The sequence below is a fragment of the Carya illinoinensis genome, chromosome 10 (assembly GCF_018687715.1).
Source record: "Carya illinoinensis cultivar Pawnee chromosome 10, C.illinoinensisPawnee_v1, whole genome shotgun sequence".
Classification (NCBI taxonomy): domain Eukaryota; kingdom Viridiplantae; phylum Streptophyta; class Magnoliopsida; order Fagales; family Juglandaceae; genus Carya; species Carya illinoinensis.
In genome coordinates, this window is record NC_056761.1 from 3,171,399 (window position 1) to 3,192,946 (window position 21,548).

Here is a 21,548-nt window from a genome sequence, read left to right on the forward strand (position 1 = left end):
AAAACACAACCAATTAGTCATAAGAGAATAAAAAATGCAACAAAGAAGTAGGAAATCGCAGCCAAGTCGAAGATATGTCCCAACCAAGCGGTTTTACTTTTCTCAGCGGATGCCGAATTTGCAGCTAAATCCCAGGATTCTTTTCCCAATTTTCTGAACACTATTCTAATAGTCACCAGTTAACAATAGGCATATGATATGATCATTGGGTCACATTTGGGCTTAGACTGAATATAGTTTCCCACAGGTCCGTCCAAAGCCCAAATATTTTTACTCTTAAAGGCCCAAAACACGTTTGCTACCCATATCTAAAAAAGGTCCCTAAATCCAATCCAGACAGCCTGACAGGGCAGGATCAAAAGAGAGGAATATAACAAAAAAAAAACTTAAAAAATTGTATCTCAGCTTATAAGAGTTTATTTGTGAACATAACTATTCTCGCGTTATTTAATTATTATTTATAAATAATCTATTAATTAATATTCACAAGATGATTTAAAATATTTTTAACATTCAAAACAAAATAAATATCTTGCTTAGAAAAAAAAAAATATATATATATCTTTACACATTTATTTACGTTACTGCTCAATCATTGACACCTTTCCCATCAATTATCATGGAGCCTGCCATTTTATCAGAACTCAGTGCTGGATCCCTGTCAGCACTCAATCGTTAATTTGTCATTCATTAATTAATTGTACGTATATTGTTTGAAGCAGCCATCAGATAGCAATTATTTTAGTCATGTACGTAAAATCATGGATAAGACAGCATTATATATGACCTCAGATCCACAACAGCTGGATTCGGAGACAGATTTGATTGGACCCACACCAATTAGCTACGTGGCACTTATTCGGATATTTACTATTTTATTAATTGAAAAAAAGCTATTATATCAAGTAATTACTTAATAATTAAAAAAATAATTTCAAGTATATTAGTGTATTTTTTTATTTTTTAAAAATATTTAAATTTATTAAAAATATATATATATATATATATATATATATATATATATATATATATATATATAAAACAAAACCTAACGATCAAATAAAACGGTACTGCAATAAGATAGTTCGCTCATTTACATGATTGTTACATTCTCGACTGATTGATCAAGTAATAATGCATCTTCCCTTTTCTGAATTAATATATATTCTCATGTTTATATACGTTCCATATATACATTGATGTAATCTATGAACACATGCATAAAGCTAGCGATCACTTTAGTCCGTAAATTAAGCAGTTTTTATTTATTTTTAATTCTCTTAATTTATGTCTTAGAACGATCGTGCATGAAGATGCAGCCAATTAGGTCATGGCTTGGGATCATGACACGTACTTACATTAATCAATGTCGGTAAAATCCTTATATTTGTCATGAACAAATGTATAAAGTGTTAGATACTATATGATGATCATGACTAGTCACCTACTAGATTAGCATTAGAGCTGATAATGGTCATGTAATGTACGTACGATAAGACGATGAATGATGGCGATGGAGATCCGGCCCTTTCACAATTAAATTAGGTACACAGATAAATGGTGATCAATAATATATAGATGGCATGAAGTGAAACCACGATATGGTCTCTTTTATTGCTGAAGCGACAGCGTTCGTGGATATATAATGCATGCATGGTAGTTCCTTTTCATAAATTGGATCATGGGGACATGCGATATCAAAAAATGCTGGAAACAAGCTGCATGCATAACCACTGCACAAAATGGTGCGTAGGTGGAAAATAAAACGGTTTGTTTTGAGCTTGGATGAAATGGCTCTTTTGATCGTCTTCCCCATTCTCCCTCCCTTCAAATCGAGAGCTCCCATTCTCCCTCCCTTGTCTTCCCTATTCTCCCCCTATCAAATTATTAAAAAATTTATATTGAACCTAAGGTTTCAAGTTTTATGTGATTATAAATCTATACATGGATTTTGATGATAACAAATGAATTCAAAAAATAAAGGAGTTTCAAGATCAAGTTGTCCACACAATGGAGTCAAGCACATCAAAGAACCAAGCATGAGCAAGAAAGAAATAAGTTCACATTAAAGTTATAGAGTAATATTGTAAATCTCTTAAAATTCGAAATTAGGATTAATGCTCAAAATTAATATTTTATCATAAAGCATTAAAATACATTTTCCACATGTGAATGAATATTTTTGAAAATTAAATTTGAAAATTTTGAAAGATAAGACTAAGTTCTTTGATTTTAGATCTAAAGAAGGAGGACACGTGACATTTGGAGACAACTCGGAAGGGAAGATCGTGAGAATATGTAAAATTGGTAATGAATCTTCTCTCATAATTGAAGATGTTCTACTTGTTGAAAGTCTAAAACATAATCTTTTGAGTATAAGTCAATTATGTGATAAATGATTTACAGTTACTTTCAAAATGGATAAGTGCATTATTTTGAATGATCATGATTGTAATATTTGTTTTATTGCTTTTAGAAACAATAATGTTTATACAATTGATTTTGAAGAAATTACCTCACAAGATGCTATTTGCTTTTCAGCTCAAAATGAAACTAGTTGGTTATGGCATAGAAGATTATGTCATGCCAATATGAAACTTATTTCCAAACTTTCAAAAAATGATCTTGTGAGAGTTTTACCAAAACAAATTTTCTTAAAAATAAAATTTGTGATGCATGTCAATTTGGTAAACAAACAAAAACTTCTTTTAAAACTAAGAAACATATTTTCACTACTAGACCATTGCAACTGATACACATGAATCTTTTTGGACCAAATAGAGTTGCAAGTCTAGGAGGAAAATATTATGCATTTGTTATTGTTGATGATTTCTCTAGATATACTTGGGTCATCTTTCTTACTCATAAAGATGAGGCACATAATGCCTTTACCAAGTTATGCAAGAGAATTCAAAATGAAAAGGGCTATACTATTTCAAGTATCCGAAGTGATAGGAGAAAAGAGTTTGTTAATAAAAATATTGAAACATTTTGTAATGAAAATGGTTTTGTGCATAATTTTTCTGCTCCTCGAACTTTTCAACAAAATGGGGTAGCAGAGAGGAAAAATAGATCTCTTCAAGAAATGGCAAGAACAATGCTCAATGAGAACAACTTGCCTAGTTATTTTTGGGCCGAAGCGGTAAGTACTGCATGTTATGTTATAAATAGAGTTATGTTAAGGTCTAAGTTAGATAAAACCCCATATGAGCTTTGGAATGAGAAAAAGCCCAACATTGGTTACTTTCATGTATTTGGATGCAAATGTTTTATTTTGAATGACAGGGATAATTTAGACAAGTTTAATGCAAAATCTGATGAAGGTATCTTTCTCGGGTATTCTACTAATAGTAAAGCTTATAGAGTATTCAATAAAAAGACTTTGACTATACAAGAATCTATGCATGTAGTATTTGATGAATCTAATTCTCCACTCTCAAAGAAATCTATTGATGAAGAAACATGAGGTATAAATAATACGGAAAGTCTCAATCTCAACAAAGAGAAAACAATAGAGGAAGTTCAACATGGAGCCGTCAGGAAAGATCATTAAAATTTAATACAAGATGCAACCAAATAGTAGAAAATTTGTGAAAGATCATCCAGTGGAACAAATTTTGGGAGAACTTTCACAAAGTGTAAGTACTCGATCATCTCTTAGAAATATTTGCAATCATACTGCTTTTCTATTTCAAATTGAACCCAAAAATATTGATGACGCACTTCTTGATGAATCTTGGATTCTAGCTATGCAAGAAGAGTTGAATCAATTTGAAAGAAATGATGTTTGGACACTTGTTCCTAGACCCAAAAATCATACTATTATTGGAATAAAATGGGTTTTTAGAAACAAGAAAGATGAGTCCGAAGTCATTACTAGAAATAAGGCTCGACTTGTAGCCCAAGGTTTTAATCAAGAAGAAGGAATCGATTATGATGAGACATATGCACCTGTCGCAAGATTAGAAGCTATTCGAATGCTACTTGCATATGCTTGTTATAAAGATTTCAAACTTTTTCAAATGGATGTTAAAAGTGCTTTCTTAAATGGTTTTATAAATGAAGAGGTATATATTTAGCAATCTCCAGGTTTTGAAAATCATATTTCCCCAAATCATGTTTTCAAACTCACAAAAGCACTATATGGATTTAAACAAGCTCCTAGAGCTTGGTACGAGAGATTCAGTGGTTTCTTGATTGAAAAAGGTTTTTCAAGAGGAAAGATCGACACAACTCTTTTTATTAAATATGAAAATAATGATATTCTTTTGATTCAGATTTATGTTGATGATATAATATTCGGTGCTACTAATGAAAATATGTGTCAAGTTTTTGCTAAGACTATACAGGAAGAATTTGAGATGAGCATGATGGGAGAACTTACATTCTTTTTCGGATTGCAAATTAAGCAAGCAAAAAGTGAGACATTTATCAATCAATCAAAATATATTAAGGAATTACTGAAGAAGTTTGGGATGGAAAATGTTAAGAAAATTGGAACACCAATGAATCCATCAACTAAACTTGATAAAGATGAATCCGGTAAGCCAGTTGACTCGAAGATATATCGAGGTATGATTGGTAGCTTATTATATTTAACAGCCAGTAGACCAGATATTATGTTTAGTGTGTGCTTATGTGCACGCTTTCAATCATTTCCAAAAGAATCACATTTAATTGCAGTTAAGCGCATTCTTAAATATCTTAGTGGTACAATTAACTTAAGGTTATGGTACCCTAAGCACACATCTTTCGATCTAATCAGCTACACAGATGCAGATTATGCTGGCTGTAAAATAGATCGAAAAAGCACTAGTGGAGCATGCCATTTCTTAGGTCATGCATTAGTTTCTTGGTTTAGTAAAAAATAAAATTCTGTTGCACTATCTACTGCTGAGGCAGAATATGTTGCTGCGGGTAGTTGTTGTGCTCAAGTTCTCTACATGAAGCAATAACTTGAAGATTTTAAACTCATATATAATCACATTCCAATCAAATGTGATAATACAAGTGCTGTAAATCTCTCAAAGAACCCAATACAACATTCTAAAACTAAGCATATTGAAATAAGATATCATTTTCTTCGAGATCATGTGCAGAAAGGCGATATAGTACTAGAATTCACAAACACACACGATCAGTTAGCAGATATTTTCACAAAACCTTTACCAGAAGATAGATTATGTATGATCAGAAGAGAAATAGGTATGATGCATGCTATGAATATTTCTTAAAAGATAGACTAGAGTCAATAAAAATAGAAATAGATTTTTTACATACTTTTACATAAACTTGAGATTCTTAGCCTCATTTTTCAAGTTTCATGTGATTATAAATCTACACATGGATTTTAATGATAACAAATGAATTCAAAGAATAAAGGAGTTTCAAGCTCAAGTTGTCCACACAATGGAGTCAATCACATCAAAGAACCAAGCATGAGCAAGAAGGAAACGAGTTCACATTAAAGTCATAGAATAATGTTGTAAATCTCTTAAAATTCGAAATTAGGATTAATGCTCAAAATTAATATTTTATCATAAAGCATTAAAATACATTTTCTACATGTGCATGAATATTTTTGAAAATTAAATTTGAAAATTTTGAAAGATGATTGATTGTCATCTTTTACATGTGCATGCCTTGATTAAAGGGTTGAACTTTGAAAACATTAAAGATGATTGATTGTCATCTTTCACATGTGCATGTTTTATTTGAATATTTTCAAAAGTAATTGATGATTTTTTAGACTTATACAAAAGGTAGATGATTTTGTTTGAAAAATTTGAAAAGTAAAGTGTGCTCCTTTTGTCATATACAAAAAATAAAAGATTAGGTTTGAATTTTTTGAAAGGGAAAGTGTGCTTCTTTTGTCATATGCAAAAAGTAAAAGATTAGGTTTGAATTTTTTGAAAAGGAAAGTGTGCTCCTTTTATCATATGCCAAAAGTAAAATATTAGGTTTGATTTTTTTGAAAAAGTGAATGATGTTGTCTTTAACAATTGAAAAAGAACTTTTTATTTGAATTTTTTGAAAAAGTGAATGATGTTGTTTTTGACATGTGAATCTTTTTTAATTTGAATATGAAGTCTCATATGCCTATAAATAGATCATTTGAGAGTTTTACATTTACAATATCAATAGCATACAATATTCATTCAAAGCTTTCATTCTCTCTTTTCTAAGCATTGAGCCTTAATCCTTGTTCATTTTGAGAGATATAGTTTGCACTGTATTGTTCTTATTTCACTCATTGAGTAGTGTTTTCTGATAACCTATCAACTATCAGCTTTTGTATCAGAAAAAGGGTGTGTATAACCCTTGTGTGTGTAGAATACACGGGGAATAGTTGAATCACCACGTGTAATGTGATTGCAAGTGTAGAGGGTGTTCTACACGGATCCTTTGTAGCGGTGTTGTTCAAAGGTGTAATAGGTTTCTATCTCCACTTGAAGGAGGTTGAATAATGAATTTGGGAATCCTCAATGGGTAGCTTGAGGCGAGGACGTAGGCAGTGGGGCCGAACCTCGTTAACATACTGAGTTTGCTTCTCTCTTACCCTTACTCTTTATATTTATTGTTATTTCATATTTTGTTTATATTTTATATTATATATTTGATTTATAATTGTTATTTTTTTAATACAACTCAATTCACCTCCCTCTTGTGTTAGTCATCTGGGCAACAATTTATTTATTATGTTTTGAGTATTTTTTTCATTCTCATTTATGGACATAAAACCAAGCAGGTTCATTAGAAAAAATGATTATACAACTGAGATTAATTGAAGCACTTTGCATGCTTGGCACAAAAAGAATAGTAGCTTCAACTCATCTCAGGTGTCCAATGCCCCCAAGTGGACACATTGGGCCCTCACAAATCCATGCAAGCAAGCAATCCTCTTTAGAAAACGACAACGTTGGATTCTCAATAGTACAAACTTGGAAACCAAAAGAAGAAGAAGAAGACCCACATGAAAAAGAAGACTCACACAAAGCTCTTACCAGTTTGCACCAATTGTTCCAACAAGGAGATATCTACCCAGTTTGGAAACAGACGACGCCGAAAACAAAGACGACTTCTAGATCCAGTTTTTCTCTACTTTGTTTCAATGCATAATGTGGAAGAAGACGACCATGCAAAAACACACGAAGCCAAAGCATAACGTGAACAAGTTTTCAATCTTTGTTTGAAGAACAAGCCTCAGATCACACGAATGCAAGATGGGTTTCGAGTATGTCGTCTGCTTGAAGAACAAGCCAAAACCCACGCAAATCTCTTTTCAGATTTCTCTTTCCGCATTTCTTCTCTCTCTCTCTCTCTCTCTCTCTCTCTTTAAATGTAATGGTTGACGTGGCAGCCGACTGTCCACTATTTGCGCAACCTGACTATCCCTAAAAAAATTGCATGCGATATTACTCCAAAAATACTCGAACCCTATGTGTTTAATTAATTAATTAGTTTTATCTGAATCATTTAGGACGAATTATCCCCATTTTTTCATCTCTCCGACATGCATATATAATGGTAAAATTCTGATTTTGTAATGGTTCCCTAGCTATATATGCTGTTAGTTAGATATTACAATTAATTTATTAATTAAATGCTTCATTAATCCAAAATTGAAGCACTGTTTATGTAATTATTATACAAGATCGATTACTTGTTCCATGAGTCAAATTATTTATGAGGGATTTTTTACATTTCAAATTGTAAAAAAAAATTAAAATTCATATATATTGCAATTCCAAATTGAAAAACTGACACTTTAAATTGCATCCTCTTTGAACAGCCGACTATTAAGATTGTGTCATCGTAGTTATTTTTCATCGGCCTTCTAATAATTAATAGAACTAAACCCGATCGAATCTGTTTATTTTGAAAACTTAATGGACAGATGATCTTGATGATCATGATATATATGTTTACTGAATGATCATGTAGAACAGGTTCCTCCTCCAAATTATCATTTCATTTGTTAATTAGAAGACTCAGTCCAAGCTACAAGTCGTATTGTATTTACAAGTCCTTTTATATAGTTGTACGTCGTAGTTCATTTCTTATTCTTTTGTTTTTATTCATTTTATTCTACAACTGGCACTAGGTTGCATGATTATTGTGTTAGTTAGTTAGCAATCTTTCTATATATATCAATTGAGGTATACAGTATTCGAAAAATTCATTCTAGTGAAATTCCAGAAACTTTCACCTCCATTGACTCGGCTCTCTGTTTTTGTTCTTTTGCAATTTTCTTCTTGTTATCTTGCATGGTATCAAGAGCCTCTGAAAGTTATTCTTCATGGAGAATCCTAACCCACATATCCCACCCAATTCTCTCAATCCTCATTCAAACCTTAATACAAACACCTTGTCCCAATACTTAGTCTCATTGATCCAGCCAACCCCTTTCGTTTAGATCATGACAATAGCCCTACTATTACTCTTGTTTTTTTACCTTCTCACCACCGACAACTATGCCACTTAATACGATATTTCTTTAGTTGGCATGCAGTATATATATTTATAAGTAAATTCGTAATTTCTCATCCAAAAGTAACAATATATATATATTGAGAGAGAGAGAGAGAGAGCTCTAGGGTGGTCAGTATATAGCTAGATCGAGTCGATACGTAGGACGTATGCATATGACCATACACGAGACTTTCCAATTAATAAAACACAATTCATACTAGCGGATCTGCCGAAGTCATGCTCGATCCTGACCAGACACGTGTGTAAGAATATGGTCAAGGGCTGCAAATAATGTAATTGTCCGCATGCCACAAAAAAACAAATTTAACCATGTGCAATACTGCAGCCCACAATCAACGACAATACAAAATAACATGTTACTACCATACTATATAATATGTCGTACGTGTTCAATCTCTCTCAAGTCCAGCTAGCAGCTTATATCGGCACTTCAATCTGCCCACGCAACACACGGACACCAAAAGCCACGCATCTTCACGCATGATCACTCACTCTCTTTCTTTGTTCAATTAAAAAATTTTTAATTGCCATCAATTAATACATAAACAGACAGAGTAGATGATCTAGATAGATCGAGTAGTACTACTACTACTCTCAGTCAAAGTTGATCGATGCAGATCTATCAAGCTTTGATCAATTACGTTCGTAATTCGAGTCCTACCTGATCTTCGTACGTTGTTGTAAGTTCAAACTTTCGATATATACGAATCCGGCCGCTAAAACCGATCATCGATTCAACATGTTTGTTTGTTCGTTGCTAATATCATGATGATCATGTTCTTAAATGATCATGCTACTCTTATATATAATAACGCTGCCGTATTTTTTGCTTCTTCTTCATCAATTCATATATTGTTTTTGTTGAACTAGTCAAAATATTCCAGCCAATATGTAGTGTTAAAAATCACGCCACTTGGCCTGAGTTGAAACCGCCCATCCATGCATGACCAGTCAATTTTTTTTATTTTTTTACTCAGGTATTAATTAACAAAAACGACACCTATTTAATTTGAGAAGATATTATTGTTAAATTAATGAACATTATTAATTTTCATCAACTCCTTTTTTAATCATTATTATATTGCACCAACCGCCAAATCATATTCCACGGCCACCTTCACTCCACCGACCGGTGTCGTCTCCAGAGTCGTGCTGCTTTTGCTTTTGTCTGATGTACTGTTTTTTGTTTTGTTGCTTTTGACTGTTATTAATAAAAAACGAGAATTAGATACTATTTCATCTTAAAGTATTTTATTTTATTATTATAATTTTTTTATATATAATATAGTAAATAATTTAACTTTTTTAAATATTAATTTAATTTTATAAATTTTTTAAATAATAATAATATTCTAATAATATTTTATTTAAAATCATTTCATTTCAACTCAAAATCAAAACCAACGTAATAAATTGTTATTAGAAATATTATTCTTTCCCAATCAAAATATATTAATTAGAAAACGGCATTCATACATAGTAGCAAATTATATCCCAAGATAATTACTAATTGACGAAAGAAATTAATAATTAAACTCAGTAGTAAATTTTTGAATCGATTTGACATGACTCCACCTTTTGTTTTTGGAATAATTAATTAGGCACGACCTTAAAAATTCATGATTGAAATTTGACAACTACTTTGCAGAAAATACACCATTAATTTAGTGTGAACAGTATACATTATCCCCCCCTCTCTTCTCTAGAACTCCTTACAAATAAAACAGCTAGCTTTCTTGTGTTAACTTGGGTCCGGCTTGGGTCCTGTTGTAAAAATAACAGGAAATTTCCTGTTAGTCAAACTGGTGCCGTGTAGCGTTTTTATGTTCAAATCTTTGTTTTTAAGTTCTAGCATTTTATTTTATCCACAAGTTACAAAATCGATTTCAAGTAAAGAAGTATTAATATTGAATTCTCGGCATTAAATATTATTTATTCTAAGCTAACAAATAGCAGTATTGTTCATGAATTTTAAAGAAAAACATATCATTTAAAATGTTGCTCACCATAATCTGTTAATCTATTTAGATAGTAAAAATATTTTATCTTATTATTACAATTTTCATAAATTTCTATATAAAATATAATAAAAAATTCATTTTTTTAAAATTTTAAAATAATAATCAAATGTTTTTTTTTTTGAAGCACTATCTTTATTTACAATTTTACTTACATAACATGTGTCAACTACTAAAGATAGTAAAAATCTTAAAATTCAAATTAAAAAAAATCTTACTGAATGGTAAGTACGTATAATATTGTACACATGTAGCACTATTTTTCGTATTGGGTAATTATAAATACATAACGTGCAAGTGTCATGTACTCTCTTAAAAAAAATAGACCTGCCATTGAAAATAGAATTTCTTATATAAATAAAAATTTTATCTATATTTTTTAAAAAAGATACTTAAAACTTAGATGTCTTGTAAAGAGATTTGAAATTGCTGTAAGGTAAGGACCATGAATAGAATTAAATTTAAAATTTATTATTATTATTATTTACTAATTTAACCAATTGATGATTAAACCCAATAGTATTAAACTCTCGTATTCTTAACCTGTTAATTAGGTATTAAATTCTCATATTTTTTTTCTTTAACTAAACACATGATGAGACGGCGTCGGTTTGATTAACAGGAAATTTCCTGTTGTTTTTGCCACAGGACCCAAGTCGGACCCGTGTTAACTTAAACTTAAATGGTCAGGCAAAGATGAAAGGATCGAGGTTGAGCTTTGAATGATATATTGAATGCAAACACATATGTTATAAACGCAAGCACATGTAAAACGACTCAAAATTAAGCTAGCTTTTAACCTGGAGGAAACGGGCAACATACGTTCGTGGAAAAAAGACACAGCAACGCTTATAAGGAGAGGAGGCATTCGGAAGTGAGCTTCACGATAATCGAATATGCCAGATATCTGTCGCAGTCAGAGATGACTAGTCAGACGACGTGTCCGGGTCCCACATGCCGTGATTGCATTGCTTGGACTAAAATTTCCTTTCATCCACCAAGCTAGCTAGACACGAACTTTATATATCGCAATCAGGTTCCATGTTTCCGGGCTCCACCGAGCTGACTTAGTGCAGGCGACGCTACAAAGCCGAGCACGGAACCATATTCTAGCTCGCTACTATCTATCTGACGTGGACTGCATATCTGGTATGATGTGAGTCCGATCCACTCCGACTAGCCTTGGGATGGGTCCCGTCCCTCGTCCCCCCCAACACTTTTGACTTGCCACTTACGAATCATATTTCGTTACGTTTGGTTAGGCAGCTCTGATTAACTCATCTGATTTTATACGGTACAGATGTTTGATCTCTTTAAACAGTTTATTTTTATTTTTTAATTTTAAAAATATTCACTTAAATAAACAGTATTAAACAGTAAAAATTGATAATAAACCGTATAAATTGACAGTAAATAATATATAAACAATATAAAATACTGTATAATCCATAAATTTTTTCAAATTTAAAAAATTAAAAAATATTTCATTTCATCTTACTATCTAAACATATATATTTTTTTATAAATTATTTCACCTTATTTTAATTTAAAAACTTTATTATTATTTAAAATATTTCACCGCTTTACTTATTTTCGGTGATGTGAGTCTGATCCACTCCGCCTAGTCTTGGTATGGGTCCCGTTCCTCGTCCCCCCAACAATTTCGGCTTGCCACTTATTATTCATATTTGGTTAAGTTCAGATGATTTCATCTGATTTGAAGCTATACGGTATACATGTTTTGTCTATTTAAACAGTTTATTTTATCTTAAAATTTTAAAAATATCCATTTAAATAAATAATATTAAATCTTAAAAATTAACAATAAAAAGTATAAAACTCACAGTAAATAGTATTTAAATAGTGCAAAATTGACATTAAATAATATATAAAATGTAAAATACCGTAACTTACATTTTTTTCAAATCTTAAAAATTAAAAATTATTTCATCTAATCGCTGTCTAAATATACATTTTTCTTATAAACTATTTTATCTTATTTAACTCAAAATTTTTATTACTAATTAAAATATCTCTTTAACAAACCTTATTTTCGGTGCAAATGGCGTGAGAAATGTGAGCAGACTGCACACACTTTGCAATTAATGATCATAATAATGTTAGGTTATCATAATAAAATTGACTAATAATATTATGTTATAGTAATAAAATAAGAATAACAATGAATTATATTAAATAGATAAATATAATATTCACGTAAAAAATTATTTTTTAATAATAAATATTGCTGATTTTTAGAAGAAGTGTACCACTTTTCACGCTTAAAAACTATGTCTCGCTTTATCCTTTAGTCTATATGAGTGCCGATCTTTACTTAGAAAAAATTCTTATATTCTGATTGCCAGCATGTCTAACCTGAAAAAGTTGCTGGCGGGCCAAAATAAAAATGAGAAAATGGCTGCCGTCTATCTCTCCATTAAAATCAGCACGTTCAATTTGCAGGGAGGAGCGAATGCAGCAGTGGCGGTGAAACTGTGAAAGAGTCAGTGCAGATGGGTTTTAAATAAAGAAAAATCTAATCGTAAATATAACTACTTATAAATATATTAATTTAATATAATTAATAATAATATTAATTAAAATTTTAAATATTAAATCAATACATAAATTAATATATAATTTTACTTATTCGTAATAAAATCCTTAAAATAAACGACAAAGAAACATAAATATCTACCCGTATTTTACAGTAATAACCCCGTTAGGTGCCTATACTCCAGGTGTCACGATCTGGAAAGATCGAATACCCCAGAACATGGACGAGGTTTAACGCGCGACATGCTATATAAACCGATCTCTTCCGCTTGTACTCCTCACTTCATTCATTCATCGAGTCGTGACTCGTGAGCAAAAGATAGCGCATTTACCGGGTGTTGCTTCGGTGCTCTTCGTACTTTCAGAGAGCATTACAAGCGATTTCTCAGGATTTCTTTGTTTTGAATTCTCTTTCTCTCTCTTAAAAAAAAAAAAAAAAGAATCCTTTGCGCATTCTGAGCGGCTAAGAGCGTAGAGTTTCGACGCGGCGGCGAGGGATCTACCTGGTGAGTTTTAGAGGAGCTATTCGGTGAACTTTTTGAGTAAATTTAAATTTTGTACTTCATATCATGCTGTTTTGTGGTATTCGAGCCGTAGCGCTGCGGTGGCCGACGATTCTCGAACCATTTCGTTGATTTTGAGGTGCGTTCGTATGAGGAATGAGATGATACTGGGAATTATTGCCGACCCTTGAGTTTCGTCGCTAGTTTTCTGCGATTATCTTTGATTTTGTTTTGGACTCTGCGTTAGGGAGCTTTCGGTTCTGTCTCTGAAGGAATTTGAACTCCGAAGCGTTCAGGAGATGAATTAATTAATACGCTCGATTTGACTTTTTGCTACGTGCTTGCAGGGTTCTTCTAGTTATCACATAGATGTGCACTTTCTGGAGGGGATTACCTAGGCTTCTTTAATAACTGTTTGTTAAAGATATCCCCTTGACTTGATCCGGAGTTCTTTGCCCCCATTTTCTCGCAGATCACGTCGAACGGACGATCACAAACAACTAATATCGAATAATCCTAATTGAATAGATCAATTAATCCACCGGAGTCTGAACTCGAAGTTCTGCATAATTAGCGGAACTTGTAAATATAGCCCTTTAAAATTGTGATCGTCATCTCTGTTTCTCTCTAGAACTTCCTATCCGAAAAACGAAGACAAACTGAAGGAAACAAAAATCAAAACCTTCATGTTCATTGAAAAGTATATCTTCTAATGTTTCAGATACATTCGTTGTTTTGAGCAAAAGTTTAAAGTTGAAAGCCGAAAAAGAGAGCGGCGGTCCACCGATGCCCTGTTCAAAATCATTTTCCCTTTCTGTTTGCTAGTTGTAGCTTCAGCACGAACCTAAAAAAGAGACAAAAAAAAAAAAAAAGAGGACATTTTTCGGAAATAGTAGGAAAAAGAACTGTGTATTTATTACTTTTCCCTTACCATCAAGAATACTCCAGAATATTTCATTACTATTATTTTTTTTATCGAATTATTTATTATTATTTAATATTGTATTATAATTTTTTTTATTTATTTTTGCATTATTATTCATATCACCTTAATATCCAAATTCAATCTTAATTTAGACGAAACAGGAGTTTTTTTTATAATTTTTTAATTCAAATATTTTTTACTTAAATGGTGTAGTTTCAACATTATAAAATATAACGAATTACAAATATTTTATTTATAGATTTTTGAATTTTAAAATATGTTATGAGTTAGAAAATTATAGTGAGGTGAGATAAAGAAAAAATTATGCAGTTAAAAAAAAAAAAAAAAAAATTACGTACTCCGTATTTAATTCCTTTTGTTTTTATGAACAAAGAGGGTACGGAAAAGAAAAATGCGTATCTAGTTTCGTAGGATGGATCCATTAAGGCCATTGAGGTGGATCCCTCCTTCCTCCTTTAATGAACAAGTCACGTAGAAAATATCCGAGTATACCGATAAGCTTCCGTGGGAATTACGAGCCCCCAGGTTCATGCTATAATCTCCGTTCGACAATTTCTCCTCTCTTTTATTGTTACTATGCCTCAATGTTGCGGGGAAAAAAAAAAATATTATGTCGTCCTTTAGTCGTGATATTAGTTCAGCGTCTTTATATGATCGAGCTCGTGGCATTTCTGTCTGGTTTTCTGTGGTTTTATTCTATGTTAGTGGTTTCATTCACTGATGATGTTATATGTGGTGGTACAGTACTTAAGGAGCTGAAAAATGACGGTCACATCGAAGATCTCCATCAACAATGGGAAACTTGTGGTTCAGGGGAAGACCATATTAACTGGAGTACCTGATAACATTGTGCTGACTCCGGGTTCAGGTTTGGGGCTTGTCGACGGTGCTTTTATTGGTGCCACGGCTTCCAATAGCAAAAGCCTCCACGTGTTTCCCATAGGTGTTTTAGAGTAAGTTCTATTCCTTCTTTGATAATCCACTATGATGCATTCATGGATTTTATGAGTAGAATAAGTCGTCTGCTGTTGTTGATCTGAATACTTGCAATCAACTCCGCTAGCATATAAAGATATTAAATTCAATGCAAAATGAATGAAATAGAACGGTTTGTTAAATACATAATATCAATTCGACATTATTTTATTTTATATTAATTTTATGCAATGCCATAATTCATTTTAACTCCCAAGTTTTTGAGCATATGCGCACTTTTTCTCATCTGGATCTAGTTACTTGGATGAATATTGGTTAAATGTTTTCATGCTTTATATATATTAAAATTTGAAGCATCGCAAATTTCAAATTGATTTGTGTGACAGGGGTCTTCGATTCATGTGTTGTTTCCGGTTCAAGTTGTGGTGGATGACTCAAAGAATGGGGACTTCTGGGAGAGATGTTCCTCTGGAGACCCAATTCATGCTTGTAGAGAGCAAAGACGGCAATGAGGGAGGCAATGGAGATGACACCCCAACCATCTACACAGTCTTCCTCCCTCTCCTTGAAGGCCCGTTCCGTGCTGTTCTGCAAGGCAACGACAATAATGAGATAGAAATTTGCCTTGAGAGTGGTGAGTAGATCATGGCCATCAAAAAGTATCTGGCGTAGGCACTACACACCTTTCCCGTCGTACCATTATTTTTTAGAGCCATATCTTCCGTTATCGAGTCCCATCCCGCTGTCAATAAAGGAGACAAACCAGTCATATGTGGGGTGGAGCTAACACTAAGGCAAACACAATCCGGCTGGAGAAACCACTGAATGACTTATGATTCAAATGAATCAATTTAATGGAGTTTATAGCATTTGGGGAAGAAAAAGTTGTCGAAAGAAAGGAAACGACTTGTTTTTTGTGGTGTGTGATTTGGTTTTGCAGGAGATACTGCTGTTGAGACAAGTCAAGGCCTTCACCTTGTCTACATGCATGCTGGAACTAATCCCTTTGAAGTTATAACCCAGGCTGTGAAGTGAGTCCTTTAAGTTCCCTTGACTGATTTTCTTCTCCTGCTTTTAGATAGATATCTTTCTTTTTCCATCTTGTCAAAAATATACTGAAAGCTACTAGATTTTCAGCTTTTCTGTTGTTAACAATATCAGAAGGATATTGGATTAGAACAGTCTTTTTTATTCCTACTTTCTAGAGAATGAATTATGAGCCCATGACTCCTTAGTTGTTCTTTAAAACAGGGCTCTGGAAAAACACATGCAAACTTTTCTTCATCGTGAGAAGAAAAAGGTAATAACATCTCTGTTTGTTTATGGTCAATTGATATAACACAAAATCAGTGCAGAAATTATTGAAAATAAAAGTTTGATTGAAAAGCAAGTTGATCCTTTAATTATAAGATATGTCAGGATGAATATCTTGATAATCTTTTGCTGATTCGATGCAGTTGCCTTCTTTCCTCGACTGGTTTGGCTGGTGCACATGGGATGCTTTCTATACTGATGTCACTGCTGAGAGTGTTGAAGAAGGGCTTAAAAGGTAAATTCAGTGAAGAGGAGCTTTTTCTTTGCCACACTTGTTTTTGAAATATAAAAATAACAATCATAGAATGCTAGTCCCTGAGTTGTACTCTGGAACAATTGCAGCTTATCCGAGGGAGGGGTGCCTCCAAAATTCCTAATTATAGATGATGGTTGGCAACAGATTGAAAATAAATCCAAGGATTCTAATACTGTTGTACAAGAAGGAGCGCAGTAAGATCCCTCTCTCTCTCTCTCTCTCTCTCTCTCTCTCTCTCTCCCCAATGCATGCACGCTTTGAGTGAAATGGTATATAACATGATTACTTTTCTTTCTTGTTTTTTCCCAACGAGGAGTCTCCATATTGGGTAATTTTTCCCTTGTAATTTTCTTGTCAGTGTCATGTGGTATAGGAGAGCTATGAAGCATTGAGTTACTGTTTTATTTGTTTTGAGACTCCTTGTTTTTCAATTGGAGGTGCTATTAAGCTGGCACGAGAAAATTCATTATAAAGATTTGACAGTAATGAGTTTTTGTTGATGTCTGTTGGGCTTCTCAGGACGGCCAGTATAATTTCTACATATGAATCCCGTTTTAGACCACCAACTAGAATTGTGAAAGCGTAACCAAAGAACCAGAGAGTTATAACCCAATAGGCATTTGGGGGTTCATTTTCCTGTGGCCAATGTCTTCCACTTGTGGATGGATGATAGCTTCTGCCCGTGGGTGGAGATGTGGAGTGGCATGGATGAGGGCTTAGTAATCCCAATCTTTCTAAGCAGAAGCTGACAGAAGGGTCTAGCTGTGGTACATGCACTGTTATGATCCCTGAAAGGGAACTATGTCCTGAAAGTTCATATTCATAACTTGAGCACCCTACCTAAAGGCTGAAACTTTTTGTAGAGATTGGCATTGGCCCGGTCTTTTTCCTGTCTGCATGTGCATAACATAGTATAGTATAAGTTGAATCTATTGTCATTCTTATTTTGCATCCATTTTTGCTCACCCTACCTAAAGGCTGAAATTTTTTTTTAGAACTTTGGCATTGGCTCAATCTTTTTTTCTGTCTGCATATGCATAACATAGTATGGTATAAGTTGGATCTATTGTCATTTTTCTTTTGCATCCATTTTTCCCTCTTGAACTTTTTGTCCCGATCAAAGCGGTTAGTTATTGATTCATTGACTAACTTTTTGGATGCAGGTTTGCTAGCAGGCTGACAGGAATAAAAGAGAATACCAAATTTCAAAAGAATGGCCAGAACAATGACCAGGTCTCAGGCTTGAAGCAAGTTGTAGATGAAGCCAAGCAACATCACAACGTCAAGTAAGTGATACCAGCTGATCTTCTGGTTTGTATTGTTGCATGTCACATATGTGCCATCCCGGACAACAGATCAGAGCCGCAAACCATTCTCCTAAATGGCCTGATCTACTTGCTCTACAATCTTACATAGATTGGTTAAATTTTGCAGCAATAATTTGCAATTTTCCAAGTATCTCATTGCACATTATAGCAACTCATAAAAATATTTGATTTTCTTCCAATTAACCCCCAGTGATGAGATGATTTGAGAAGTTATATTGTCCCAAACTAACATGAGTAAATATAATATTATATTATCTATTCCATTTCTTCTCATTATGCTATAGCTTTAATTAATTCTATAACTTGCGGTCATACTCTGGAGTCTGGACACTTTAAGGAGAAATTTATTTATTTCTATGACTGGAGTTAAAAAACCAGTAACTATTCCTACACAGCTAGTTTAGAACAGAATATCTGTCCCGGCAAGGAGGAAAGAGTTAAATAATTTTGAAGTATAATATTGTTCAAAAATAGGTTCAATCTCTTTAGTATCTTCCATTCGAGAACCTTGAAGATGAATGTTTTAATGGACCAAAAAGTACAGTGAGATTGGATTTGCTTTTATTCCTTTAGTAAGGAAAGAACATTCCTAGGAAATAGGGTACTTTACTCATGTCATGAGTGTAATTTCTGTTGTTTGTTTGTGCAGATATGTGTATGTATGGCATGCTCTAGCTGGTTACTGGGGTGGAGTGAAACCAGCGGCTGCTGGTTTGGAGCACTATGACACTGCTCTTGCGTACCCAGTGCAGTCCCCTGGTGTAATAGGCAACCAACCAGACATAGTCATGGACAGCTTGGCTGTTCATGGTCTGGGCCTGGTGCATCCGAAGAAGGCTTTTAACTTCTATAATGAGCTTCATGCATACTTGGCTTCATGTGGAGTAGACGGAGTAAAAGTTGATGTGCAAAACATTATTGAGACTCTGGGTGCTGGCCATGGTGGAAGGGTTTCTCTAACACGTAGCTATGTCCAGGCCCTAGAGGCCTCAATTGCTCGGAACTTCCCTGAGAATGGATGCATTGCTTGCATGTGTCACAACACAGATGGGATGTATAGTGCCAAGCAGACTGCTGTTGTGAGAGCTTCTGATGACTTTTACCCTCGGGACCCTGCTTCCCACACTATCCATATTTCCTCTGTTGCTTACAACTCCCTCTTCCTTGGGGAATTTATGCAACCTGACTGGGATATGTTCCATGTAAGTAAAAATAAATCATTTTCTGCCTGTAATTGCTTGTTTATGAAGCCTGGGCCCTGATTGGTTTAAGCTGATGTTTGCAGAGTCTACACCCAGCAGCAGATTATCATGGTGCTGCTCGTGCAATTGGTGGATGCCCAATATATGTTAGGTATTGCACATGAATTTGTGGTCTATACATGAAAATAAAAAAAATTACATAATTGTAAATGGGAATTACTTTTGTGTTGTTTATAACATATGATCATAAGAAGTTTTTAATCCAAGTCTCTTTACTTATTTTTCATAGTGATAAGCCTGGCAATCACAACTTTGAACTTCTGAAGAAACTGGTCCTCCCTGATGGTTCAGTTCTCCGTGCCCAGCTACCCGGTAGACCCACCCGTGACTGTCTCTTTTCTGATCCGGCTAGAGATGGAACCAGGTTTGTTACCTATTCCGTCATCATTGCATTGAGCCAACATATAGAGAGATTAACCAAAAGTACTCATCTAAACATATTTTTTGGAAGCTTGCTCAAAGTATGGAACATGAACAAATGCTCCGGAGTAGTAGGTGTGTTCAACTGTCAAGGTGCAGGATGGTGCAAGATTGAAAAGAAGACTCGCATCCATGATGCATCTCCTGGTACACTCACTTGTTCTGTCCAGGTTGCTGATGTTGAACTCATGGATCAGGTTGCTGGGGCCAATTGGAACGGGGAGACAGTAGTTTATGCATATGGATCAGGTAATTTCTCATCTTTGAGGCAACTATTTTTGACTGGTGTGTCTGAAGAAAAATACTCATAGGCGCAATTGAGAGCAAGTTGATGATAGCATATAACAAAACTTAAGTCAATGGAAAAAGCAAATTGGGCTCATATATCTTTTCAAAATGAGGAATTATTGGTAAAAATTCTAATTTACAGCATTCGTTTCTGGAAAGTTCTAACCAACTCTCTACATCCTGAATTTTAGGAGACGTGATTCGCTTGCCAAAAGGTGCTTCAGTGCCGCTGACACTGAAAGTTCTCCAGTATGAACTTTACCACTTCTGTCCTCTTAAGGCGAGTCTTTATGAACACCTTTTCTAGTTTTTTTTTTCTCAGCCTGTTCTCCCAAAAAATACTGAATTTTCCGATGCTCTGTGATGCAGGAAATCACATCCAGCATTTCATTTGCGCCAATAGGCCTGCTTGACATGTTCAACACTGGCGGTGCTCTGGAGCAGGTAGAGATCCATGTAGCTTCAGACAGGAAACCCGAGCTCTTTGATGGGGAAGTTTCCTCGGAACTGACCACTTCTCTCGGTGAGAATCGATCTCCAACTGCAACAATTGCCCTCAAAGTCAGGGGATGTGGACGGTTTGGTGCTTACTCTTCCCAGCGTCCATTGAAGTGCACAGTGGGAAATGCTGAGACTGATTTCAACTATGATTCTGCCACCGGCTTGGTAACCTTTAACATCCCAATCCCAGAGGAAGAGATGTACAGATGGCCTCTAGAGATCCAAGTTTAAGTAGTTCAAATGCTATGATATTTGTCAACTAAAACCATCCCACTATTAGGGAGAGGGGGTTGGAGTTGGGGTTAGGGTTTAGGGTCAGGCACATGGTCTGTATGTAGTATGTACTGCCGAGATAGTGAGTGGGGGGAAGCCTTTGCATTGGAATAACTCGGACGAACTATGTTCGTTGTCCGTACGTTTCTCTTTTAATAAAAATGCTTATCCCAAATCTCCTTTTAAGGTTGAGAGCTCTCAGCAATGATTGACGGTGTGAAACCTCATACATAGGTTTTATCTACAAGTTTTCTAATTGCATGCGTTCATGTTGCTTTCCTAAAGGCTGAAACAATGATTCCATGGCCTGGCTCCGACTTTCAAAACTGTGATCAAACTTGTAGCTACTACTGAAACAGTAATAAACAGAAGGAACAAGGGAAAAACAGCAAGACACATGTTCAAGGTTAGTGGAGTGCTCAAAGAATAAACTTTTGTGATGAACTAATTAATA

The 21,548-nt window shown here is 34.1% G+C and overlaps 1 protein-coding gene across 1 annotated transcript; it reads left to right on the forward strand.

Moving 5' to 3' along the window:
• The first annotated feature begins 13,336 nt into the window (after positions 1–13,336).
• Positions 13,337–21,280, forward strand: LOC122279197 (probable galactinol--sucrose galactosyltransferase 2). The gene is made up of 14 exons (XM_043089615.1): positions 13,337–13,573; positions 15,261–15,469; positions 15,839–16,086; positions 16,393–16,483; positions 16,704–16,752; positions 16,910–17,001; positions 17,109–17,216; positions 18,186–18,308; positions 19,000–19,552; positions 19,636–19,703; positions 19,842–19,976; positions 20,064–20,281; positions 20,512–20,600; positions 20,690–21,280. Exons 2-14 carry the CDS (start codon positions 15,279–15,281, stop codon positions 21,050–21,052), a joined length of 2,328 nt encoding a protein of 775 aa, XP_042945549.1. The 5' UTR covers positions 13,337–13,573; positions 15,261–15,278; the 3' UTR covers positions 21,053–21,280.
• Positions 21,281–21,548: the final 268 nt, after the last annotated feature.